General features: G+C 41.2%; 1 protein-coding gene across 3 annotated transcripts; it reads left to right on the top strand.

The window, feature by feature from the left end:
• Window positions 1–318: 318 nt before the first annotated feature.
• On the top strand, window positions 319–27623 carry npas2 (neuronal PAS domain protein 2). 3 transcript variants are annotated; one of them, XM_048982899.1, is made up of 22 exons: window positions 319–801; window positions 10521–10637; window positions 11444–11500; window positions 11867–12021; window positions 12199–12290; window positions 12454–12543; window positions 13233–13353; window positions 14456–14566; window positions 15106–15224; window positions 15729–15811; window positions 17630–17736; window positions 17943–18090; window positions 18598–18673; window positions 19316–19442; window positions 19852–19943; window positions 20053–20136; window positions 21012–21176; window positions 22492–22683; window positions 23090–23274; window positions 25478–25570; window positions 25779–25830; window positions 27234–27623. In XM_048982899.1, the coding sequence occupies exons 2-22, from the start codon at window positions 10585–10587 to the stop codon at window positions 27426–27428; spliced, it is 2397 nt and encodes a 798-aa protein (XP_048838856.1). In that variant the 5' UTR covers window positions 319–801; window positions 10521–10584; the 3' UTR covers window positions 27429–27623. The 3 variants fall into 3 exon arrangements, with proteins under 3 accessions (XP_048838856.1, XP_048838855.1, XP_048838857.1); XM_048982898.1 differs by having other exon boundaries at window positions 322–801; window positions 25779–25971; XM_048982900.1 differs by lacking the exons at window positions 319–801; window positions 10521–10637; window positions 11444–11500; window positions 11867–12021 and having other exon boundaries at window positions 12273–12290; window positions 13237–13353; window positions 25779–25971.

The raw sequence follows: 27623 nt of genomic DNA, 5'->3' as shown, positions 1-27623 counted from the left end.
TAGAATAATTTAATCACGTAATGAAACATCCTCAAAGCACGTTATTAAGAAATGTTTTATCTATGGTTTCAATTAAACTGCAAGTGCTTTGTAATTTGTTTCCACAGTAATGTTAACACAGGAGAAGATTGAAGCGACCTGTTGCGCTTGTACTAGGTTCAAATATACAGACCGTGTGCTGATTTATTTCCGTACGCATTTCTGCGTGAATTCCTTATTATGTAGGGAGAAAGTACAGTAATATATTTGCAAATTGAATCCGGAGGCGCGCACTCATGTTCTTAATGAGAGATACACGGCCGCGTCGCTTGTGATGGGGAATAAAGAAAACATAGACAGCGTAAAATATTATCAAGAGTAATATAACAGAAGAGCATGCATTTTGCCCCTTCGCTTCATCGTGCAGCTTGCATAGGGCTCTGCCGCTTGCTAATGATGATCTGCTTAGTGCTGCGCTGCCCGCTGACCTACTTTACTCGCTTGGCAGCGGCTGTCTGCCAGCCCTGTTTGCCAAGGGCAGCCTATGGAGGCCGGTTAACAGCAAGAGGAATGGGAAATACGGCCCTGAAAACGGCTTTGTAACGATACCGCTTTATTTATCGTATACTGCTTGCAGAACACTAATATTTCGACCGTAGTTTCGTCATCTAACCAATCCTATTTCACTGGATTTCGGTTAATGGCTGTCTCATGCTAAGTCCGGTTTCTACTCTCTCTAATGTGGGCTGTACCTTGTGTGTGAAGAAGATCATTAACTGGTTTCACTTATGGATCTTAAAATCAGAAACCGGTAATTCAGAGGTAGGCAATGTTTTTTCTTGTTGAATTTCTCTTCATACATTGAAGTCTTTCTTTTAAATGTGCGGGCAAATCTAGCGAAATACTGAAAATGTCACTTGTTTATTTGAGGAAAACGACGGCGCTGCGGTTATGAACGAAGTAATACCAAAACTAGTATTTATTTTGACATGGGTCGCATTTTAATTTGGATTATGTTCTGTCAGTATTTCTTGTCGTCTTGGAATTACGATGCATGTTCGTACAACATCATTATACTATATATGTGAAATTCCCGGTTACTGTACTGACTACTGCGTTCGTTTTAAATGAATCATTTTCCGTATGGATGTAACAGTTGCTGTTTGCTCTTTTCAGTAAATAAGACTTGTAAATAAGCCTTGGCTAAATTTTACAGGACTTGGTGGTTTTTTTTATGATTCCCCAACTTCCATGTTGGGCAGTATATTTCTGTCTACCAGATAAATACTATACTGAATAATACGTATGGCAGTATGGTTTGAACATATGAATGAGTTACTCATTAATTACTGATGCTTGTAAATCTACGAAATTGTGATATTGACTGTTGGGTGACAGCTGCTTGAGTGAAAGAGTTGAATCTTCTTTACTTTAGTGTTGTCTTAGAGAGTCGGTTGTCCATTGAAATGAATTAAACGTCCATTTTATTGTTTACAAACCTTTCCGTTTATTCATTACTGTAAAGTATTTTTCACAGGATATAACTTACTGAACAAGACGAGTACACGCCCTTAAACTACTTTTTTCCGCTATAGTAGGCCACTTAATAAGTAAATAATTGTCATTGTTATATTAAACAATAGAAATTGAAAATGAATAAAGACTGTTTCATTGCACCAGTCTAAATCGACTGGAAAATGCTGTTAAGTCAATGTGCAATATTTGTTGGTCACTCGAAAAATTAGTGTGACTAATGGGTTATTACTCCTGCCTTTTTACAGTTGAAATTTATTACAACAAAGACATTTCCAGTAGGATCGGTATTACAAGACATGCACAATGTATCTATTAACATATTTATATTGCCCTGTATGTTTAAAATCAAGATATATATTTTGACCCAATGCGTCAGTCTAACTGGTATCCCCGGCCGATATATAACCTTTATCTATATTAAAAAGTTATGATATCCAGAGCTAAAGACATGACCATTAAGAGAACGGAGGTGATTGCATTGGAGGATCGGCCATTTACCGTGGGCCTACCTGGGGACGAGGGATTCTGTCCACTCAGGAGAGTAATTCGACAGTACTTTCATTAGACCATTCTATGATGTTTTTTATCTGTTTATGTCGGCAAATATCTCAACATAATAGCTTGTCTGTAGATGTAATTAAACATAGAATTGCTCTCTATATAAGCATATATTATGGATAAAAAGTGCAGTGTTGTTTTTAGCAACAAAAAAAGTTAAACAAAAGACAAAACAAAGGAAGACGTTAGGGTTAGTTTTAGAGACCATGTAACAGTTTGTTTCTTCTTACCATTAAAAACCATACTTCCTTATACATTTATACTTTACATATTTTATCAACTATTTCATATTTTGTACATATTGTTACATATTACTTGTCCTACTGGGCTCCTTTTTGATGTCTGACAGTTACAATGAATTTAGTTTTGGTGTTATTATGGCATGATTGTCCTTGATGAAAAAGGAGCACTCACCTCCTCAAAAAGGAGACACTTCTTTATGGGGCACTCACCTCCTCAAAAAGGAGACACTTTCAATCATACAAGCAGGAGGTGCTGATGCTCAGGCACCCCTCTACCACAGCCCCCCCCCGGGTTTATTTGTATATCCCATGTTCTGTACAGCAGGTATAAAAGCCTAAACATCCTTATTGAAATTGCAGGTAAATCCTGAAATCAGTATAAATGTCAAATATTTAATGTGCCAAATTTTCTTCAATTTTGTTGGTTGCAAAGTCACATCGAACTGGGTAAGATATCTGATATGATTAAAATTGATTTTACTTTTAGTTCTTCAATAAGGATGTGTACAATGCTTGGTATGAGTGAGAAATAATGAAATGGGTCCTGCGAATTATTCAGTATGCTTAAACCTACTTATTTTGAACAGCATATCTACAGACAGACACTGAGCTCCTCAGCCACTCTGTTGGCTGTAGGTCTTACAAAGCCTTAGACTTTAATTAATTACAGGTTAAGAGGACCCACGGTTCTGTAGCCGGTGTGACCTTGCTAATCACTCCAGATGGCCTTGGTCAGAGTGCAGGCAACACCAGGGTTTCAATAGTGACCTTGTTATGGTGACCCAGAGAGTTCATTCTTTTCCAGTATAAGTGTATCCAAGCTAAAGTACTTTTGCATAGATTTCTTTTTCCTGTAAAGTGAATCCTGTGAAATTTCAGTGTACTAACATACTTAAAATTTATTGTTTCAAAATAATGGTCTGTTTCCTTGTTCCAGGCATGACACTTTACACACACACATTAATCTTTAATTACCTGCACAAGGATTCCAGATATACCACCATGTTGCAGTACTGTACAATTGCCAGCCTAGAAAAAATCTGTCGCCTGTGCAGTACAAATATTTGTTGCTGCAGTTCTAATTTCATCATTCCTTGAACATCACAGGCAGCAGCTGAATGCAAAAACTGACCTACCCAGAACAATGTGGTTCTGCGTATAACAGGATATGTCGGCATTTAAAGCTGAAGGCCTATCTTATGTTTAGGTTACTGTTAAATGTGTGTTCGGACGTTGTATGGTTTCTACCTTGAGGTTAGAGGCAACTTTTATATTGCTTGAAGGGAACGAGAGTAAGCGGACTTCCTAAAGTGTGGCAATAAAGCTTGTGTGATACATTATTTTGGGAGTTCCTGAGATTGTCTTTCCGTCAGTTATTTGCTGTACATCTGACAAAGCACTGTACTTTCAAGGTAAGGAAAAGAACAGATAGTGCTGGGCGGTATACCGGTTCATACCGAAAACCATTTTTAATTGTTGTTATGATATGATTTTTCTTATACCACAATACCGGTTTAAATAGCCTACACAACGTTCTGAAAATGGCGCAGCTGGAAACCGTTTAAGGGGAGACCTTTTTCACTGCTGCAGCACTAAGAATGTACCGCGAAAGATCATAAACGGAAGATATAGCTGACGCTGGAGTTGAAAATAATGAGACACTGGGGTTGTCAAAAAAATCGATTGTCAGATTCTAATCGATATAAAAAATTAGTATCTGATTAGATACTCATTTTCACCATTATTGATACCAACAGTGCGGTTTTCGCCTCATTCGCGCACTTCACACTGCACCGCTACAGCGCATGCGTCCTTGCGCGCGCACATGCACACTAGCACAGCCCCTCCCCTCTTCTCCATTGCCGCTTGCATGCATGCGCGCTGGTTCACACACATATACCAAGGTGGCCGAACGTGGCATATGCTGCAGTTGAAGGCACTTCGCAAGCTGCCTTAGTAAAAAAAAAAACAAAGCGCAAAAGTGCCGTTTAGAAGTATTTTACAGACCAGCATGAAAAGGCGAAGGATGTCGATAAGCCTCTATGCAAACAGTGCTACAAAGTTATGGCGACAAAGTTAAGTAGCATGTCAAACCTGGCAAAGCATCTTAAAGACTGACATCCCGGTCAGTATGAGAAATTTCACGAGATCAGTAAAGCTCGTGTTCCAGCAACACTGAACTATTAAACACTTAAAGTTAAACACTGTTAAACTTGGCCGGCGCACACCTTAACAGCCGTTTATCTGTAAGCAGTTAGCCAACAAACACATTAGCCGTATGTTATCATTAAGGTAGCGGATAGGCGAAATCGCTAATATTACAATAATATAGTTAATGTGTGAACAATGCAAAAACGTAAAACAAAGATGTGTCTTGTAAAATGTGGTAAACGCCCAGTCATACTGTCGTATACTGTGAAACCAATATAACGTGATATCAATTTTTGGTCATACCGTCCAGTTCTAACAACAGATATCAACACAGTGTACATGGAGGTCAGGTCACCCACCCACCCATCCATCCATCCTGGACAGAGTTTTGGGGGCCTGAGGCCAATCCCAGGATCACAGGGTACAAAGATGTCTTGCATCAGGTACAAGTTGGGAACCTACAGTATAAGCACACAGTCATATATACCTACACACTGATACACAGCCACTCATCACAGCTAGTTTATGTCTTTATATCTGTCACTTAAGGGAGCATAACCCACCTTGTGGAATATTTTATGACATTAATTATGCAAGATTATCAGCATGGAAAAGAATTTTATCAAAAAAATAGAAACAGGATTTTCAAGCTGTTGTTTCTCCTTATTGCTTAAAATTCATACACTTCCTTTTGGCAAAGTGGAGAATGCGGGCAATCTTGCAAAGCTTCTTTTTTTTTGCCAGTGAGGGATGCTCATTTGAGCAGCATATGGGCAGTCATCTAGTCTCTCCCTCACCAGTATGTTCAGTGTATGGCTTGGTGGATTTGGATGATGTCTGTTGTTGGATGGTCACTGGTTCAAATCCCAGGGTCAGCAGAGTGATGTCACTGTTGGCCCCTGCAGGAAGGTCTTTAACCCCCAATTGCTGTCTGACCCTGTCTTCTCCATTCTACATCACCCTGGATAAAAGCAGCTGCCATCCATGTAAAAAGGTCTTCTAACCATTCTTGTTTGTGGTTGCTGCTGTGTACTTCATAAAAAAATATATTTTCACCATTAATTCACTGTGGATGCAGTTTCCATAAACAGAGCACAGAGAGCCAATAAAATTTTTGTGTTGAAGATTTCTAGATGAGTCATACAGTCTAAATGGCAGACAGGTCACTACAGGCACAGAATCAAGATAGTGACCTATGTAGACAAGATTCCATTTTTTTTTCCAGCTACAAGCTATGTCCATACAGATTTGAGGTGATGCGATACAAATGTTACACAGCAATGTCAGGAAGGTTATTTAGTTGAATTAAAATAAAAACTAGCTTAATCTGGATTACTTGGACTTATATTTGTCTCGCTGACTACAATCTACATATCAGTGTCAACACTTTGTCTCATGCCATATTCACAATTAACAATGATGCTAGCTAGCTGACTACCTAGCTATCAATGTTAAGTCGCTAAAATTTGAGCTATAAAGTAAGCCATATAAGCAACCATAATGAATGCAAATGTTAACCAGAGCAAGCACAAATACTAGTCAAATAGATGACAACATAAATCATTTTGTCATTGGTCAACTGGATGTCACACGCTATATGTTGTTTTTATCAAAATGTTTGACTCCCAAAAAAATCTTCATCTTTAAAAAAAAGAGAGAGAGAGAAGAGTCTGGACAAAGGAGGGAAAAGGGACAGAGAAGAATGATCACTGAACATCCCAGGCGACACTCTTTCAGGGAGCTCCCCTCTATTGCTGCCCTTTGTCTTCCAGTTCCTTCCTGCTCGCTTCTGTCTGCCTCTCGCCTTCCCACTCCCACATGCCATTATCACCATAAGATAAGGGAAGCACCTCACTTAAAATCATTTATTCATGTTACCTAAACAAAAAAGTTAGGCTTCACTGATTAGAGCTTGTCGAACAGCCCTGTTTTTAAAGTGCATCGCTGAAAGATGTTGTATAGAAGAAGTAACAACACAACCCTTTGAATTGTGTAAGCCAATAAATTGTTGCCAGTTGCCTTAAAATGGATGATATTTAAATGATACGTTTGCAAGAAAAGAAAAACAAATAATCCACAAAGATTTTGTTGCCTAGAACTCTTTTGTTAATCATAAGTGTGGGAAGACAGAGCTACCTCTGGTTGCTTTGTCCCTTTCATTTCCCATTGGTCAGGCTTAGACAAACTGAACAGTAGCTGAACTGTGGCCTGTACTACGAAGCGGGGTTACTGGCTTATCGGAGTAACTTGTCGAATTTAAGGTACCACAGTTTAAATGGACTTCATATTCGTTCACTTGCATTTCGCCCAGACTACCTTAAATCCGACAAGTTACCCCGATAAGCCAGTAAGCCCGCTTTGTAGTAAGCCTACAGGCCTGAAGTCTTTATTAAACTTCCTATAATAAAACTAAATAAGATGATCAAGTCCTTAGGGCCTTCCTGCAATAATACTGCACCTGCCCCAGTAACACTGGCATCACCATCCAGCTTCAATGGACAGTAAGAATCAGGGGCAGTCAAAATGGGTTCACTGCAAAGTATAGCCTTTTGCATTCAATTGCATTTTGACAATCAACTTTGATCACATAGGTCAGTTAGATCGGATACCAGGGGCGGCTGGCCCATAGGAGGCGTTCAACTAAGGAAATTAAATTATGAATGTGAAATTGTTGTCATTTTCTGACTGTTCATTTGAATGCTTATACTGGACTAGGAAGGGAAATCTATTGGTACATCAGCCCCACCAAGAATCTTTTTTACCAGACACCACTCCTGGATATGACAATAAAAAAATTCTTTGAAAAAGCTCAGCGATACATACCAGTGCTGTCAAGAAGTGAGGATAGGGAAATTTGTAATGGCAAATTATGGAAATGGAAATATGGAAAATTGTAATAGTCTGTAGGATCCTCCAGATCTTTGCAGTCTTATTTACATAAGTAAGTCAAAGATTGACTTAATAATGAATAAGATTGTCAAAAATCCTCGAACGTACAGTCTACAACCAGCTTTCTCTCTATCTCTCTCAGAGCAACCTCCAGGATCCTAATCAGTCTGGCTTCAAAGCAGCTCACTCTACAGAGACTGCCCTCTTAGCAGTCACTGAGAAGCTACATGCTGCCAGATCAGCCAAACTGTCATCTGTCCTCATCCTTCTTGACCTATCAGCAGCATTTGACACGGTCAACCACAAGACTCTTCTGGCTCTGGCTTGCTTCCTACCTAGAAGGCCGAACATACCAAGTGACATGGAATGGATCCACATCTACCCCACGTTGTCTTTTCACCGGTGTCCCTCAGGGCTCGGTTCTTGGCCCTCTCTTATTCTCCCTCTATACTAAATCTCTTGGAGAGGTTATATCCTCACATGGCTTCTCCTACTACTGCTATGCTGATGACACTCAACTCATCCTCTCCTTCCCTCCCTCAGACACTCATGTTTCCTCTAAGATCTCCGCATGCTTGGCAGACATCTCATCTTGGATGACCGCTCACCAGCTAAAACTCAACACTAGTAAAACCGAACTGCTTTACATCCCGGCTGACTCATCCCCCCTCCAGGACCTTGCGATCTCCTTTAACAACTCCCTGATCCGTCCTTCGGGTTCTGCTCACAACCTTGGGGTTACCATGGACGATCGGTTGTCCTTTTCCTCACATATCGCCAGTCTTTCCCACTCTTGTCGGTTTCTCCTCTTTAACATCAGGAAGATACGTCCATTTCTTTCCACTCGGGCTACCCAGATACTCGTCCAGTCCCTCGTCATCTCACGCCTGGACTACTGCAACTCGCTTCGAGCGGGTTTACCACTGCGCACCATCTGTCCCCTCCAACTGATTCAGAATGCAGCTGCTCGACTTGTTTTCAACCTTCCCAAGTTCTCCCACACCACTCCCTTGCTACGCTCTCTCCACTGGCTTCCTGTAGCTGCCCGCATCAAATTCAAAACACTGATGCTCGCATACAAAGCTAAAAAGGGTCTGGCACCATCCTACCTAAAAGACCTCATCACACCCCGTACTGCATCCCGATCTCTCCGATCCTCCAGCACTGCTCAACTGGTCCCACCACCCTCAAGGCACAAGGACGACACACATCTCGGCTCTTCTCTGTCCTGGCGCCTAGTTGGTGGAATGAACTCTCCCTTAATGTCCGAACAGCGGAAACCTTGGCTGTCTTCAAGCGACAAGTCAAAACTTTCCTTTTTCAGAAATACCTGAAGTAGTACTCTTACCCAGCTCTTTTCCTTGTGTGTGTGTGTGTGTGTGTACAAAAAAAAATTGTTGCACTTTCTCAACAGAGTATTCAGATAGATGGTATTCATAGCATGGGTCCTTATTGAGCTAGTATCGGAAAAATTCATCGCAGAGTCTCAAAGCACTTATGTAAGTCGCTCTGGCTAAGGGCGTCTGCCAAATACTGTAAATGTAAATGTAAGTGTGGCATTACGAGATTCACATTTGGCTAGATTGAGTTTCAGTGATGCTGGTCAAACACCGTATGAGAGTAACCCAATAACCCAAATTTTTATTAAAGAAAATTTTCAAGAATAGAACAAGCAAAAGTTTTCTGAGAGAAACCAAATTGTCATCCCATGTAGACACACAAAAAGTCAAAAATGTCTATTATAGTTATTTGTCTGCTTTTAATAAGTTTACCTATTTCATAAGGTGAATGACTGTCTGTGAGTTGCTCCGACGTTCTGAGCTGACTGACGGCGTGTGACGTTGTTGCTGCCGCCGTTAGCTGTTACAACAGTGCAGTGCTCTGTGATACGTGTTGAAAAGGACACATCTTGTGTATCGTTACATTTCCAGCCTTAAGCTATGATATGAAATAGCTGAAACTCCCCCCTCATGATTGTCGGCAGGTCACATGGTTTACGGCTGAGCAATGTTGTATGGGCTATAGAAAGAGTGACTGCACTGACGGAGCAGCAATGAAAACTGAATAAAATTCTTATAGTTAATATAATTATATTCTATAGGCTTATATATGCGAGTGTACAGCACCTTTTCCTCATACTTACTCTACAAGCAAACCCAGCAGGGAGAGCATTCACAGCAGCAGAATGCCATTCATATGTGGTACACTGTCATTTGAAAATGATTTATAACTTTTCCCCTCTGTTTGTTTATCGTTTTGTAAAAAATATACAGATGAATGGGAATATGACAGTATACACAAGGCAGATTATATGGAAATAAGAATAATAAATAATCAGCATAAGAGAGGGGAAAAAGAGGTGTACTTTCGAAAGAAAATATTGATACATTGGTTATATTTTCTTCATCTCTTACCTTGGATGTCTAGTCCGGTTTGGACGGGAGACATTCTCTACATAGACGGGAATCCCCATATCTTATAAAATATAATGGGAGACTTCCAGGTGCGTAAAATAAAACGCCTTGTCAGAAAAGTGATGTACCCATCCATCCATCCATCCATTTTCCAAACCGCTTATCCTACTGGGTCGCGGGGGGTCCGGAGCCTATCCCGGAAGCAATGGGCACAAGGCAGGGAACATCCCAGGATGGGGGGCCAGCCCATCGCAGGGCACACTCACACACCATTCACTCACACATGCACACCTACGGGCAATTTAGCAACTCCAATTAGCCTCAGCATGGTTTTGGACTGTGGGGGGAAACCGGAGTACCCAGAGGAAACCCCGCAACGACACGGGGAGAACATGCAAACTCCACGCACATGTAACACAGGCGGAGACTCGAACCCGGGTCCCAGAGGTGTGAGGCAACAGTGCTAACCACTGCACCACCATGCCTCCCCAGTGATGAACCCAACAAAATCAAAATGAAGAAAATACAGTAGCATTGAGGATGGCAGGACACCAAACCCCAAAGACCCTGGACCAGTATGCGTACCAGGCTGGGCATCACCGTAATGTACACATTAGGGTTGCAGGGGGGATAGTGGTCGCAAGTCAGATCAACATCGTGGAAGATTTCATGTAATCTTACTTCAAGTGCATGCAGAGAACTATTTTTAATAGTTTTTAATATTTTTAATTATTTATATTTTTTATTACAGGACAGGCAGAACGAATGGGACACGTTCGAATCCCAGGGGGGGGCAGACGACAGTGGGAGTAAGGATGGACACCATGCAGTTCGGGGCCCTCTATCCATCCAACCAACAGAAATGGGAGTGAGTACACCAAATGCATTTTTTTTCAGGGTTGCCCTTTATCTGCTGATTCTGAATTTTAAAATGTCTTCTTAGTATTAATCCTAGTAAAAGTCATGTGGTGAATGTGAGGCATGAAATGTAAAGCTCTTTGAGTACTCGTAGGAAATAGAAAAGCGCTATATAAATGCAGTCCATTTACCATTTACATCATGTAAAATAACTGCAAATGTCATAAAAGTCAGAAATATTGAAATAGTTTTTTCAGTCATTTCCTAGGAGAAATACATGCATAAAAACGATCAGTTTTGCACATTCATGCAGTAAGAAGGCACATTAAGTAGCTGAAAGTTATATGCTCTGGATCTAAAGCTTCAGTGCTGCTGTCTTGCACGTACAGACATACACATTCAGGCTGTGTATTCAAGCACAACCATACACTACATGTGCTTTAGAAACATCAGTTCCCCTTTACAGCATGACCTTTCTGTACTAGAAGATCTCATATAGTACACAAATGTTGAGTATAAGCAACACTGCTAAGAAATCAGGATAATGAGTGAGCTTCTTTAATTAACCTATTGAAATACTAATGAATTTTGTACAATAAAATTTTACAATGGGTTTCAAAGTTTAGAGGTACGTTCAATATACTGATTATCTACATAACAATTAAGGCTGCATTACTGATAACTGATACTGGTAACCACCATTGCTGTTGATATTTGATTAAACCATTCACTGTTGGCATGGTTCCCGCTTTGTTGCTTACAATGTTAAACATTACAAGGAATAACACTCAGCCCTCTCTTCTTCTTTTCCTTCAGCACTACCGAGTGTGCGGATGATTTGTTAAATGAAAATGGGAAGGACCGAGCTAAAAGGTATTCCTGATCACACAAGTCATTGCTGCTAATAAGGTCGCTCTCCGGCAAGGTCTATGTCTTTGGTCCTATATTCATTATGCCAAAAGGCTTCAAAGATGAGCAGTAGCATGTTGAAAAAAATCCTGAATGTTACTAAAGGGTCATTGTCACCCTGATTGCTAAATTGTCATGTTTTAAAGTAATTATGATGGAACCTTACGTGATGAAATCAGGGCATAATTTACACATAATACATTTACACATTGATACAGACAAATAAAATATCAGGGATATTGATTAGATGCTCTAAGGTGAGCTATAAAAAGACTGCATTCTATGTGCTGCTTCTCTACTCATTTCTTACTATACTCTTGTACTCAATAGAGCGTCACGCAATAAATCAGAGAAGAAGAGAAGGGATCAGTTTAATGTCCTCATTAAGGAGCTGTGCACCATGCTGCAGGGGCAGGTGCACCCCCGCAAGATGGACAAGTCCACCATCCTGCAGAGAGCCATCGACGTCTTGCAGAAACAAAAAGGTTCACCGTGCTTTATATGTAGAACCTCCGATTCCCAGCAGAACCAGGGTCACCGCTGTCAGGCACTGAGCACATGGTTTCCACATTGATCTTCCCAGTCTGAATTGGTTCTTTACTCCTTCTATCCTTTTATATGCTTACCATATAAATTTACACACACATTTCTTCCTTTTGTAGAAATCTTGGACCAATCAGAGTCCGTTGAGATTGAGCAGGACTGGAAGCCTTCATTCCTCAGCAATGAGGAGTTTACTCAGTTGATGCTGGAGGTGAGTTTCATCGCCATTTTAGTTATTTCCTTAAATTTTGTTTGCAGTAGTTTAGATCATTATGGAGGTATTTCATATGCCAAACCAAATATTGAAATGAATAATATCTTCGTTATAAACATATGCTTGTTAAATCTTGGCACTTTTGTTTTTCTCATTGTAGGCTTTAGATGGTTTTCTTATAACACTGACAACAGATGGAAACATCATTTATGTATCTGACAGTGTTTCTTCCCTCATTGGCCATTTACCAGTAAGTGAGCGAATGACTAATTGTGTAAATGTTGTGCTTTGGCTATAATGGTAGCGTATTGTCTAACCACCATTTAACTATGTAATACTTTTCCATGCATGTGGAAATGCATCAACCAAAATGATGTATATGAATAGAATCTTGGAGGGGGGGGGCTTGGAACCTATTGCAAGTGTCACAGGACAGATTGGGAACAGGGGACCCTGATGCGGAGCAAACCAGAAACCTAAATGCTAAATGAGAGTTGTAGTCAGGGATGCATGCTAGAGTGATAAAACCGGGGAGTCTCTCCTGGGGAATGAAGGGAAAGGCAGGCAGTCATGCAGACGCATGGAGAGCATTACAAACAGGCTCTCTCACCAGTTAGGGTATCAGGAGAGACAGTCACTCGCAGGCACATAAAAAGAGAACTAAGCAAACGGGAAAACTTACAGGGAGTCGTGGCTGCAGAACAGGCTCAGAGTCCATCTTTACAGTAAGAGGGAGACCTGACAGGGGGGTGTGGCTGAGGAACAGGCTCAGAGTCCATCCTTACACTAGGCTGTATAGGGCAGAAGGCAGGCTTTTTGCAAGAGATGCCAGTCCATCACATGCTTCTGTCAGCTGATCCTGTTGTCGGTTGAACAAGGTTGGAAAATAGATGGATATCTTATGGTTATCGAACATTACAAGTTGCTATTTTGTACCAGTCAGACATGGTGGACCAAAATATTCTGAACTTTCTCCCTCCACGTGAACATGGAGAGGTGTACAAGCTCCTGTCATCGCAGATGCTGATGAACAGCCCAGGTGCTGCAGATTTCCTTAAGCGTGAGTGTCGCTTTATTGTCTAACCCACCCAGTAAATGTGGATTTTTTTCTGCATTTGTTATGACATGTCTGCTAAATGTTGTGCATGACTTAATCTTGATAAAGAAAATATTACATTTTTACCTCTGTGACTATTTTTGCGACAGTTTAGTCAGCATCAGCTAGTGAGCTGCGCCAAAACATTTTACAATTTAAGATTTTAATTGTTAGCCCCTCAAAAAGTTGAAAAAAATAAATATTTAATTTTGGAAACAAAATACTTTATACAGCTTTTTCCTTTCTGCTAGCGCACCAAACACATTGATCTTTGCTAAGATGTACACAGAATGTTGTAAAGTATGTATAAAGTATCTAGCTGTAAAAATGCATTGGTGTAAATTAAATATTATTTTAAATTAATGTTATGATTAGGTAAATTGACTTATTACCTAATTTTTTCATCTTTCCTCTTTGGTATTGACTTCTTAAACTTAAATGAACTTAAAGGGCCTTAGTGGAAAGTCACAGGGAGGTTAATTTACCATGGTAACATTGGTAAATTAACATTGTGGATGAGACTTATGAACTGCAACATCGTGGGTGCAGTTCATTGATGGACTTAGGCTTGACCTTAATCATACTGCTGTGAAAGGCGCTATATATAAAATAAATTGAATGTCTGCTGTCTGTATGCTGGTTACTTGTCCTGCCCCTGTGTCCATTTTACTTCCTAGTCTTTAAATCACCATGCAAATGTCAGACTATGGATAAGTATGATGACTAAGGCTTTTGTGTAGTTTAAATAATGTCTACATGAAGCTATATTCCATATTTAGCACTGGACAGCTGCTGAATAATAGAACTGAGAGCCCTGTGTAGGCAAAGAGGGTAAATTGGTGGAATGCTGGTTTGGCCTCTCCTTTAGTTTGTACACTTTGCATTACATTATTGATTTTATTTAAGGCTGTGGTTGTCTAGTGAATAATGATCATTCCTATCACAACATTTTCCAACTATCAACCTTTTACTCTGACATTTATTATATGTGACATATTCTTCAGGAAAGTGTGCTTTTGCATAACAGAATTTCAATTTGTAATGCTTTATTTATTTATTTTTCCAGATTCGCAAATTGAGTTCTGCTGTCACTTATCCAGAGGAAGTATGGACCCCAAAGAGCCTCCCACATACGAATTTGTGAAATTCGTAGGGGATTTCAAATTCCAAAACAATGGTAGGTATCATCTTTTTATTTATTTATTTATTTATTTATTTATTTTATTTATACTTGAAGATGAGAACCTTTCCTGATAGGAGAATTGTAAATTAATGTTTATACTGTTCAAAAACTCACTTTTATCCACATTCTGTATTTATACTACCGTACAAAAATCGCTTATGTAATAGTTGGCACAGTGCAGCTACAGTATTGCAGTCATTTCACATATTGGCCATTGAATGTATAATATTATAGCCACCCTCCTTACCCAAGTCATATGCATTGCAATCTTGAATTGAAAGAAGAACCAACTGTAAATAGTTACAAATCTATTCTGGTTACTGTTCTAGATTCCGCATTTGTTGAAGTTCAGGCACGTCTTAAAACCAGACTTTATTTTAAAGCTGTATGCATTTTCTCTAAAAACCTGCTTGGCAGGCAGATCTGTCTGTAATTCAGTTTCTGATTATTTTTTATTGATCATATACAGTAGGCTCATGTATCTGACCCAACAATGAGACGTGGAGATTAACTGTTTTGATTCCATCGCTCAGTGCCTACATCTTCTAGTAATGCCTTCGAGTGTACATCGCCAAAGACCTTCCAGGCATCGCTAGAGGAGCAGGCCTGCCTTGTAGCCACGGTCCGACTGGTCACTCCACAGTTTATGAAGGTGACAAGCAGTTGATCCTTTGCTTATTCTCTCCATAATCTTCAGTCATACACATTAGTGAGATTATGTCAGGGGAGAAAGATACTGCTGTTAAGCAGATGATGTAACAATATGTCACAGACTCTAGTAACTGGACTTTATATTGAAATGTACTAAACATGTGGCATTTCAGTTTCTTTATAGTTTATTTCATTGTATTAGAAGTTCCCCACTATTAATATTAGTATAATGATAAAAAACATAAAAGCATATTTAGAAGAATTGAGAAATAACAGATAAAATTAAATGTTTCCTTTACCATAAATTGAAATAAAACTTCTGTAATCTATTGTAATGTAACTGAACAGTTATCACTATTTACAGTACATTGATATTTACAATTAGCACAATTCATATAGAAGTTCCATTCAGCTGTCAGCTTAAAACCTGTGTTATTCCTGACCAGACTGTCTGAAATTATACGTGAAAAGTTAATGTTTTAACTATTTTTCTATCCTTCATCAGGATCTCTGTAATGTTGATGACCCTTATCATGAATTCACATCCAGACATAGTCTGGAGTGGAAGTTCTTGTTTTTAGATCATAGGTAAGCCTTCTAAAACATCTTATTGGCATTGGTCTCTTGCCCTGTACGTTAAACTACATATACATAAAAATCACTGTATTCTCCGTCATTTAAGACAGAAATGCTGCTAAATGGTTTACTTAAAAATAGCCAGCTTTCATATATTAGCTTCTTGCTCCATATTGAATACTTCTTACTATTAACTTCGTTATTACTCCAGATTTCTTGTTATTGATAAATATGATTTTTATGTACACATGAACACGAGCCCAAGGGCCAGCTGAAAAATAAAAAATGGTATTTTATAGGCAACTGCAGCTCTCAGTACATACAACACGACCAATGCGTTCCCGAAAATCCTCGCATTTAAAATATCCAATGGGAAAAATAGGATTAGGGTAATGCGCCTCCACAAATTTGCACAAATTATGCCAAATGAAATGAATTCAAATAATGGCAGTGAAACAAATAGCCAATAATGTGATTATATGCATTTTAAATATATTAAAAAAAGAATACATTGATAAACAACATCATGAACATCTTCTATGGGCAGTGATGGCCGAGGAAAGCTTCATGAGTCATTTGCTGTATTTTTTAACCCCACTAGATGGTGGTCTTGGATTACTTTGGGCCATGCTTTGAACCCTTTCTTAATTCAAAGACCACCATCTAGTGGGATTGAAAAATACAGCAAATGGTTCTTGAAACGTCGTTTTGGCCATTATTAGCAGTGAGCCGCAGTCACTATGCGACCAGGCATGCACACAGCCCAAACAGAAGGGATTACGGTATGCGGAGGGGCACCATGCGACCGGGCATGCACACAGCACAAATGCAATGGATTACGGTATGCGGAGGGGCACCATGCGGCCGGGCATGCACACAGCCCAAACAGAAGGGATTACGGTATGCGGAGGGGCACCATGCGGCCGGGCATGCACACAGCCCAAACAGAAGGGATTACGGTATGCGGAGGGGCACCATGCGGCCGGGCATGCACACAGCCCAAACAGAAGGGATTACGGTATGCGGAGGGGCACCATGCGGCCGGGCATGCACACAGCCCAAACAGAAGGGATTACGGTATGCGGAGGGGCACCATGCGACCGGGCATGCACACAGCACAAATGCAATGGATTACGGTACGCGGAGGGGCACCATGCGGCCGGTCATGCGCACAACAGAAACACAAGGGATTACGGTACGCGGAGGGGCAGTGTTGCTCAGCTGAAGCACATCAAGACAAGGGCGTCTGCCTGTCCCACTCTCATAGGAGCGTTATATTTATATGAATTATTCACGTGTTTTTCGACTGTAGCATTTGTTTCTAAATGTATTATACACATTTAATTTTGCTACATGTTCGGCTTCCTGAAAACTGCAATATTGTGTTTGGCTGTGTAAAGGAACGTGACGTAATACAGCCCTCTAGAGCATGTAGTGAAAAATGCACTAAAATCAGTGGCAAAATGCTCTGAACAAACATCTGCATGCGAAACGTCCATATTTTGGTGTTTCTCGTCCCAAAGTGCATACCTAGCCTAAATGCATTTAAACCCCACGCTTCAGTCGATGGGAGAGTGCATTTATATCAAAACGGGGAAGCTATGCGCTTTTTCATTTAAACACCTGGTCGAAATCGAGCCCATGGTGCCTATGGATAGCTAAGGACGTATCCTCATTTTCGGAAAAGGGTCTCTTTGCACATTGCAAGACAGAGGCAAAATGTGTAGGGCGTAACTCGTAGCTATAGGGTAATTTGTTTTTGGTAATTGGTAATACGTTGTAATTTGTTAACATGGATTATCATTGATTTTTTTACTTTTCTTTCTCCAGAGCTTCACCCATAATAGGCTACTTGCCTTTTGAGGTTCTTGGAACGTCTGGCTATGATTACTATCACATGGATGATCTGGATCTCATAGCCCAATGTCATCAACAGTGTGAGTTCTGGACTGATTCACACTCACTTTGTATAGGGATATTCATGCAAAATACAATATTCAGTATAAAATACGTTTCAAGATTCAAGAAAATTTAAATAAATAATTAGCTTGTTTTAAGGAGAATATGAGGATTTCGTGAAGGTATGATGTTGTAATTTTTGTGAATATGCGTTAGAAATATTTGGTTCCTCTTCTTTCTGCAGTAATGCAGTTTGGCAAGGGCCAGTCCTGCTATTATCGCTTTCTGACGAAAGGGCAGCAGTGGATCTGGCTGCAGACTCACTACTACATCACTTACCACCAGTGGAACGCCAAGCCAGAGTTTATTGTATGCACCCACACTGTGGCCAGGTACAGCTGACCTTGATTAAAAAATAAGTTAAAAGGTTTCAAATAAGTAATCTTTACGAAGATGAAATTGTTGGTGCGAGTAATGTGGAGCACTTTGCAGTCTCTGCTGTCCACGTCTCCTAAACTTGATTTGCAGCAACATAACCAAAGTAGCATCTGCAGTTAAATTAAGAAACTTTGACTATTTTTTTTTTTTTTGAGAAACACATCCTTTCCCATGTAAAACTTACTCACTCGAGGATTTTATGATTTCCCAATAATCATTCACAGATCATTTTTGAATAGATGCTTGGAAAATTTACTTTGGTCGGCTATTTTGACAGTATCTGTACCAGTTTGGTTTCTAGTATCCATTGTAATATTACAGTATTGGACAAAGAAATTTGTGTGTTCAGCTAGTGTTTGCGTCCTCAGACTTGGAAAACATGGGGGGTATTTCTTTGGCATGTGGGTGGACGTTTGAGCAGCTTTCTGTTTGATGGTTTCGCTGTCTCCTATTTATTGCAGTTTTGCAGAGGTTCGAGCAGAGAGGCGAAGAGAGATTGGCTTAAAGGAATCTGAAGCGGCTTCCTCATCTGTTACAGTGAGGACTTTGTTGTTGGGGACAGGATGGGAATGACATTAGCTTTTAAAGTTTATTGGGAGGACTATCTTGCCTAGAGATGTTTGCGTTAGTATTCTTTGCTAAAGTAAGAAGTAATACAAGCCCTTGCTGATCATTGAATGGCTAGAGGCAATGCTGGGTTTCCATGGTGATTCTTCTATGAAGAGACCCTTTAATCTTACCCGTGCTCAGTCACAAAAAAACGAAGATGACCTGCACAAAATAACCACTATAAACACCAACATTAATTACATTTTAGTTTATTTTACCATAAACTATAAAGAAGCTAAAGAAAATATAGCAAATAACAAGTACTTCAGTAATTAAAGCCTTTATGGAGCTTTATAAAACCACCTTAAAATGATAGCTTATTTTGTCCATTTTTCACGTGTACTCTTTATGTATTCTCGTATTTGTGAAGTGCATTAGTATCGTACATTTTAAATATCATTTAAATCATAAATGGGCTGTGTAATTATTATAGGTCTTTTTTGCTAATGTATGTTACATAATAGAAACTTAATCCCACAGCTGCAATACCATAAACGTTATCCCAGGCACACAGACATGAGACGTCATTGTTAAACGTTTTTTTTTTTTTCTTGCTTTGTTTCACAACAGGATCGCAAAATGTATCTAGATGTGAACCCTTCCTCTGAGGTATCAAAGGAAAGAGCAAGGGGGCCCCAGTCAGTGTCCTCTGACGGCTCCCGCAGGTCGTCCCGCACAGCCATGTCCGACTCTGCCTGTGAGTAACCAGGGGCAAGTCTATGCTCATAAATGTAGCTCTTCTCCACAAGTTGTGCGCTCTTTCATTTTACACTCAGCACTTTATGGAACTTTATGGCATTTTAAAGCAGTTTAAGTACTGTGTGATAGACTTATTAGCATTGTCAATATAACGAAAGTGTTCATGCCTATATAACCCAAGTCTTCAGACTGCTGTAAAGACTAGCCGAATGTTGTGGTTGGAAAGATCGAGAAACTCTGCTTTGAACCACAAAAATGAAAGAGCATAACAAATTCAACTGCAAAGTTGCAGTATTCTCCCTCACTTAAGAAACAAAAAAACTATAATTGCATTTTCATTGATCCTCTTCTTTACACCATGCTTGCCTTGAGTGGTGACCCAGAATGTTACATTTCTCCTTTTCCAGCAAATTCCTCGGTGAGGTGTGCTGAGGCCACTGCTCCACTGCACCAGTCCGTATCTCTGTGCTCTGAAAAGGTCGCGTCCAGCAGTTCAAAGGTCAGTTTGTTGATTTATGAGAACTGAAGACACTGGCTACTGTAAAACGTATTACGAAGGAAACGATGATGAATAGTGACCCTGATATTCCTTGTGCTTTACCCTGCAGATTTCACAGCAGGCCTCCTCCTCTGAGCTCCGTCCCCAGCCAAACTTCCTTCTGTACTCCACCTGTAATCACCACTCCACTACGGTTGGTTTTGTCCTCATCGTGTCACGCCACATTACTATACGTCACCTCACTGTGTCGTCCGGAGGGAAGGAGACTCGGACGTGGGCAGTGTGTGGCTCTGCACATTGAGATGCTGAGCCCATGATGAAATGGCTGGCCGTTTAAATCTTCTGGCGGGTCGGGAGGCATCGGGCCCTTGAGCAAGGCCCTTAACCCCAGGTGCTCCAGGGATATGTTGATCTGTCCCTCTCACAAGGATCAAAGTGTCTTAAAATAAGTAAATGTACAGCTATATGGAATTACTTAGGTCAGAGATGTTAATTTGTATTTCTTGTCTTCAATATTCATTGATATAGTCAATTATCTTAGTGAATATTATAGAAACGTACATATGATATGTATGCTAAAGTCATACTTATCTTAGTGTATCTTAAGAGGAGATCCTGATTATCTTACACTGTGCTACAATGTAAAACATGATTTACTTTTGATATAAAAAATCAATTATCACCAGAATATAATACTGGTTTTCACCAGTAATCAGGATCAGTAGAATAAAATTACAAATTGTGATCAAATATAATACGATTACAGTCATGGAATGTAGCGAGCGGTTGTGAAATTGCAAAAGTGCATGTAGTCCAGAAATTGTCCTCAGGATGTCTAAGTAATGTGTTTGCCCAAAATCGATGAAAACAACTATATAATGAATGCATTTTTACATTTTCTTGTATTATTTGGCTATTGTATAAAATTACAGGACGTCTTTAGAGTCATTGTGTTTCTGGGGAAGGACACTCAGGTTTGACTGTTCAGTTTAGGGTTTCATAAGCTACTGTAGAACCTGCGTCCTGACATTAATGATTCAACTTTGCCTGCTTGTGCTGGAAACACAGCAGCCTGTGTACCAGTTTCGAGCACCACAGCTGGGGATGATGCACGAGCTGAAGGAGCAGCTGGAGGAGAGGACACGCCTCCTGCAAGACGACATCAGGAGCCAGCAGCAGGAGCTGCACAGCATCAAGGAGCAACTGCAGCTGGTCAGCAGCTCCAACATACAGGTAAACAGCTACTCCACCACTTACCACTGTGTGCCTCTCTGTCAGCCTACACCTACCGCTGTCTGTCACTCACCGCCGTGCGCCTCTCTGTCAGTCTACACTTACATACACTGTACGAAATACAATTGTCCTTTGTCCTTAGAGCAGTCATAACTGAGGTACACTTATAACAGGTGAAGTACCCTTATGACAGCTTTAAGGACAGAGGACAGCAGTCATTAGAGTACCTTATGACAGCTCTAAGGGCAGAGGACAGCTGAAGTACCCGCAGAGGACAGCTGAAGTACCCGTATGACCACTCTAAAGGCAGAGGACAGCTGAAGTTCCCTTAGGACAGCTGAAGTACCCTTATGATAGCTCTAAGGCCAGAGGACAGCTGAAGTTCCCTTAGGACAGCTGAAGTTCCCTTATGACGGCTCTAAGGGCAGAGGACAGCTGAAGTTCCCTTAGGACAGCTGAAGTTCCCTTAGGACAGCTGAAGTTCCCTTATGACAGCTCTAAGGGCAGAGGACAGCTGAAGTTCCCTTAGGACAGCTGAAGTTCCCTTATGATCACTCTAAGGCCAGAGGACAGCTGAAGTTCCCTTAGGACAGCTGAAGTTCCCTTATGATCGCTCTAAGGCCAGAGGACAGCTGAAGTTCCCTTAGGACAGCTGAAGTTCCCTTATGACGGTTCTAAGGGCAGAGGACAGCTGAAGTTCCCTTAGGACAGCTGAAGTTCCCTTATGATCGCTCTAAGGCCAGAGGACAGCTGAAGTTCCCTTAGGATAACTGAAGTTCCCTTATGACGGCTCTAAGGGCAGAGGACAGCTGAAGTTCCCTTATGATCGCTCAAAGGCCAGAGGACAGCTGAAGTTCCCTTAGGATATCTGAAGTTCCCTTATGACGGCTCTAAGGGCAGATGACAGCTGAGGTACCCTTATGATAGCTCTAAGGGCAGAGGACAGCTGAAGTACCCTTATGACAGCTCTAAAGGCAGAGGACAGCTGAAGTACCCTTATGATCGCTCTAAGGCCAGAGGACAGCTGAAGTTCCCTTAGGACAGCTGAAGTTCCCTTATGACGGCTCTAAGGGCAGAGGACAGCTGAAGTTCCCTTAGGACAGCTGAAGTTCCCTTATGATCGCTCTATGGCCAGAGGACAGCTGAAGTACCCTTATGACAGCTCTAAGGACAGAGGACAGCTGAAGTACCCTTATGACCGCTCTAGGACAGAAGAGCTGAGGTATCTTTATGACTCGTCCAAGGGCAGGACCTTGGCACTTCAGCTGGGCCTCTTTTGGCTGATATGCACTGTCTCACCTGCTGCCCCATCCAGATGTGGCTCCAGCAATCCGACTCGGGAGCATTCAGCCAAGTGAGGCAGCAGCAGGGCCTGGGAAGGAGCAGCCTACCCTGTCAGCCAGCTGCCATCAGGCCGGTTGCTGAGTATGCCAAGAATCTGCCATGCACTCATCATACTTCCCCGGCCTGCTCACTTTTGCGGGACCCCAGCACGTCCTCCTCTCAGGTAAAGCTGCGCACAGGACCGCACTGCAGAGCCTCTCGCTCTTCAATAGGCCTGTGTATGGGAGTCTGCGTGAAGTGTCGCCACACACAAAAAGCATTTAGCATAATTTATGGTTCTTTTATGAAGAAAAACAAACCCATAATTTACGAATTTATTGTTGCTCATTCAAAGAAATGCAAGTTAACCCAATAATAAGCATCCATCGCGAATGCTATTTTATGCTTTGTATAGAAGGATTGATGCCAGATTAAAAAATAAAAGTATAAACAGGCATATTGTCTTCACCCAATAAGGTAGGATATCAGTGGTTAATTTTCTGGAAAATGGTTCCAATTCATGTTGCAAAATATCTTTGATATCCATATGTGAGTCAGCTTGGAAAGCTCATTAGAGACATCTCCCACAGGCAGAGCCACCGCCAATAAGAAGCTCCCTGAGTCCAGCCATCAGCATGCCAGTGCAGACCCACACCAGCTTGACTGTCCCTTTGTACAGCAACCCCATGATGTTCTCCCAAACGAGAGTACGTCCCCCACAGGATGTCAGTCTAAGACACCCTGGTGTGGACTTCAGCCAAGATGGGCAACTACGGTATGACTCTCCAACCACTGAGCGTCTTTGGTAAATGTACAAAGTGTACTGTTTATTCAATATGAACAGCAAGTTGAAGGTACAGGGGTTGGACAATGGAATTGAAACACCTGGTCAATAGTGTTTGAGGTTTCACACCTATATATGCGTGGCCTGATGGCCAATCTTCACTGATTGGACATTCCATCAGTAAGAGCAGAGTGTGAAGGTTGATTTAGCAGAGCAATAGCACAATTCTGCATAAAATATTGCAATTCACACAACATAATGTGGACAAAAGACGACAGACCAGCACGCCTCGCTGGCACATCATAACTTTCACAGCAAGGCTTTGTAGTGGATCGAGAGCCACAGTATCCAGGGTAATGCCGGCGTACAACCATGAAGGACCAACCACATCCAACAGGAGTAACTGTGCCCTTGAGAGGTAAAGTGGGCTATCCCACATTTTTGAGGCACACTGATTTGTTTGAAAAAATTTCGACTTTGGAGATCGTTTTCTCAAAACTTTGTTTTTGTGGGATAGCCCACTTTACCTCTCAAGGGCACAACTGTGGATGCAACAAGAAGCCGTCTGAAAGGGATGCCCAGACACTAACCTGGATTTTATCCAAAAAACATAAAACCAAAGCAACCAAATCACTGCAAAATTAAATGAGTGCCTCAACTCTCCTATTTCAACCAAAACTGTTTTTCAAAAGCTCCACTGGGTCAGTTTTCATGATGGGGCTGCTATAACCAAACCTTTGGTCACTCGTGCCAATGCCAGATGTCGGTTTCAATGGTGCCTTCAGTGCAGATCCTGGGCTGGGGACAATGTGAAACAGTTATTGATCTCTGATGAGTCCACCTTCACTGTCTTTCACACATCCAGGAGAGTTATGGTGTGGAGCAGCCCCAAAGAGGCTTACCACCTGGATTGTTGTTTACCCAGAATGCACCACGGGGGAGGATCAGTGATGGATTGGGCTGCAATATCATGGCATTCCCTAGGGTCATTACTTGTTCTAGATGGGTGCATCACTAATAAGACTACCAAACTATTCTGAAGGACCATGTTCACCCAGTGGTTCAAACACTGTACCCTGAAGGTGGTGCTGTGTATCAGGATGACAATGCACCAATACAAAGAGCAATACTGGTGACAGAGTGGTCTGATGAACATGAAAGTGAAGTTGAACATCTCCCATGGCCTGCAGTCACCTGATGTATTATTGTGCCACTTTGGGGCGTTTTGGAGGGTCGAATCGAGAAATGTTTTCCTCCACCAGCATCACATAGTGACATTATACTAAGTGATTTAAGCATTTACATAACTGAAGTACTTGGAAAGAAATGCTAAGTAATGCAGAGACATTTCTCCTACATTTTAATCCAAGTGGGCCGTCTGGGGGTCCTTGAGGGGGTTAGAAAATACTGTTTTAATCAAAGCATGCAAAGCAGAGACTGAAAAACTGCATTTGATACCAGAATGCAGAGTTAAATACCATAAAGGAAAAACACAGTGCCTGAATTCTTCTAGAAAGTACTGTAAGCTCCCTTGATAACACTTTCCATGACATGATGATGCTTCTAATTTTACTTTTAATTAAACAATGATTTTTAAATGGTGTAATGATATTTTAGATGAGCGCAGTCACAGCTGTTACACTGACCTAACTTTATTTTCATAATCTTTTTAGCTGGTAATTAAAAGTGAATTTTAAAGATTCCTAGATTAGGGAAACATGGGAGAATGGATGCTAAGGAAGAAGAGGTATCCAGCTAACAATATTTTGTTCTGGGATTGTTTACCTAATGTTACGTTTAAGGTACGGAAATGTTCAAACTACCGACCTACAACTGAGAATAAAAAGAGGGAAGCAAATGAAGGGTGTAGGAGAGCAGTGGGTACGCTGTCCCTTTACACCTCGGAGGACATGGGTTCAAGGCTGGGTGATGTGTTCACAGTATGCACACATGGAACTATTATAAAAGTGTTTTTTATATATATAAAACACTGTTTTTTCAATATTAATTACATAAAAAAGAATGTTCAGGTAATAATGTTATTTTGATAACATTTACTTAGTGTTGGCTAAAGTTCTGGGAATGTTCCCTGTTAGCTGGGTAGCTGCCTTAAGGGTCATAATCACATGATTGTTCAGTTTTATAAGACAACAGTTCTTTGCAATGAACTCACTCTGGTCCTTGTGTTTGGCAGCATGCTCCTTCATCAGCCTATACAGACCACAATACCAGAGAGTGCTGCGAGTTTGCAGGTCTCACGGTGCAATGAATCCTTGCAGCAAACCAAGTGAGTTGACCCTTGTGTGGATGGATCGATGCTATTAATTAGGAGACTTGAAACTGTCAAAAGAAGTGAAGGGTCTTGTGTAGAATGGGTTGGGCTGCGGTTGCCGCAGTGTTTGACTGAGAGAAAATAAGTACATTTTTGTTGATTCCCTGACTTGAAAGCAGGTGGGCTTAGTGAATATGATGTTATGGAGTTGATCTCTTCCCAGATACGGTCTGGAGCAGCAGATTATGGTGGCATCCTCAATGCCTATGCAGCAGGTGAATTGCAATGCTGTCATCATGCCCTCATCTGTCGTCACATCTCCCATCATGATCACCCACAACAGCTTCGTCACACACCAGGCACAGCCTTCCCACCGGCCCCCAGCCCAGTCCACACAGGACCCTTTCCAGCTGCAGGTAACCTGAGTCCAAGACGGCTCTACAGCAGCAGATTCACATTAAAGTCATGGTCCAGTTTACACCAGAACTGCCAGGTTATTTGAGCCTTTACAGAATCATGAAGAGCACGCCAGTCCATTTAAAGGCACATGCAGGCAAAATCATAAACTCGCAATTTAGAGATATAATAAAGCTAACTGCTATATCTTTGGAATATGATCTTAGCGCATCTTGTCCTTTCACCTCATTTGGTATAGACTCAAACGTGTATATGTAAGCGGTAGAAAGTGCAAATGGAGAAAATCTATGAAAAACAGAGAACATGCAAACTCCACTACAGAGTAGAAGCAGGATTCAAGCCCCTATGTGCTGGAGGTGAGACGGAACTAGGGTTGCAAAGGAGTGGAAAATTTCTGCTAAATTTTCAGAAAGTTTCCGTCAGAATTTTGGGAATGCGGTATCAGCTACTTTCAGCTTCTGCTTTTTGCTGCTTATATGGGGTCACGTTTGACTCCACCAGATGAAGGGAAAGGCCAAGCTGTGGTAACATCATATTTTTGTTATTGTTTTAAATGCAAAATTTCATTATACAGCCCTAAATACTCAAGGAGTAAGTTCATGAAGCACTGATTGTCCAGCTGTAACAGTAATACTCCAGGAGTATGTTCATGAAGCACTGATTTTCCAGCTCTAATAGTAATACTCCAGGAGTATGTTCATGAAGCACTGATTGTCCAGCTCTAACAGTAATACTCCAGGAGTATGTTCATGAAGCACTGATTGTCCAGCTGTAACAGTAATACTCCAGGAGTATGTTCATGAAGCACTGATTTTCCAGCTCTAATAGTAATACTCCAGGAGTATGTTCATGAAGCACTGATTGTCCAGCTCTAACAGTAATACTCCAGGAGTATGTTCATGAAGCACTGATTGTCCAGCTGTAACAGTAATACTCCAGGAGTATGTTCATGAAGCACTGATTGTCCAGCTGTAACAGTAATACTCCAGGAGTATGTTCATGAAGCACTGATTGTCCAGCTCTAACAGTAATACTCCAGGAGTAAGTTCATGAAGCACTGATTGTCCAGCTGTAACAGTAATACTCCAGGAGTATGTTCATGAAGCACTGATTGTCCAGCTGTAACAGTAAAACTCCAGGAATATGTTCATATAGCACTGATTGTCCAGCTGTAACAGTAATACTCCAGGAGTATGTTCATGAAGCACTGATTTTCCAGCTCTAACAGTAACGCCCATCCATGTTTTGTGCCTTCCAACAGCAGATGCAGCCCCAAGGACTGTTACATTGCAGACAGCCTCAGACTGTGTTTCGCACCACTCATGTCCCGCAGCAAAGCACTATGGGTTTCCTTCAACAGCCACAGCAACAGCAGCAACAACAGCCACTGCAACATTGCCACTCCCAGAAGCAGACTGCTAGCCTTTCAGACTTCCAGAACATGCTGACATGGTAGACACAGCAACCGAGACACCATGGAGATTTCTAGTGACTGCTGTATGTTCTGAGGCATTATATATAATGATGGTTCCCCAAACCTCTTCATCTACAACATCCCAGTCTCCCTCTGGTGGCCTTACTTTCTGCTGACTAACTGTTCTGCTTTTGTATCCCATGTGGGTGTGATCTACAGGCAGAAGCTGCCTTATTT

This window comes from Brienomyrus brachyistius, chromosome 18 (genome assembly GCF_023856365.1).
Source record: "Brienomyrus brachyistius isolate T26 chromosome 18, BBRACH_0.4, whole genome shotgun sequence".
Lineage (NCBI taxonomy): Eukaryota > Metazoa > Chordata > Actinopteri > Osteoglossiformes > Mormyridae > Brienomyrus > Brienomyrus brachyistius.
Note: the sequence above shows the minus strand (reverse complement) of the source record. Positions and strands in the feature narration are given on the sequence as shown.

Excerpts from the sequence above, each read along its gene's own strand:
- npas2 (XM_048982898.1), top strand. The coding sequence starts at position 10,585 with ATGGACACCATGCAGTTCGGGGCCCTCTATCCATCCAACCAACAGAAA. Across the intron at positions 12,291-12,453 it reads TTACTCAGTTGATGCTGGAG|GCTTTAGATGGTTTTCTTAT; the intron begins GTGAGTTTCATC and ends TTCTCATTGTAG. Across the intron at positions 15,225-15,728 it reads TCACTCCACAGTTTATGAAG|GATCTCTGTAATGTTGATGA; the intron begins GTGACAAGCAGT and ends ATCCTTCATCAG.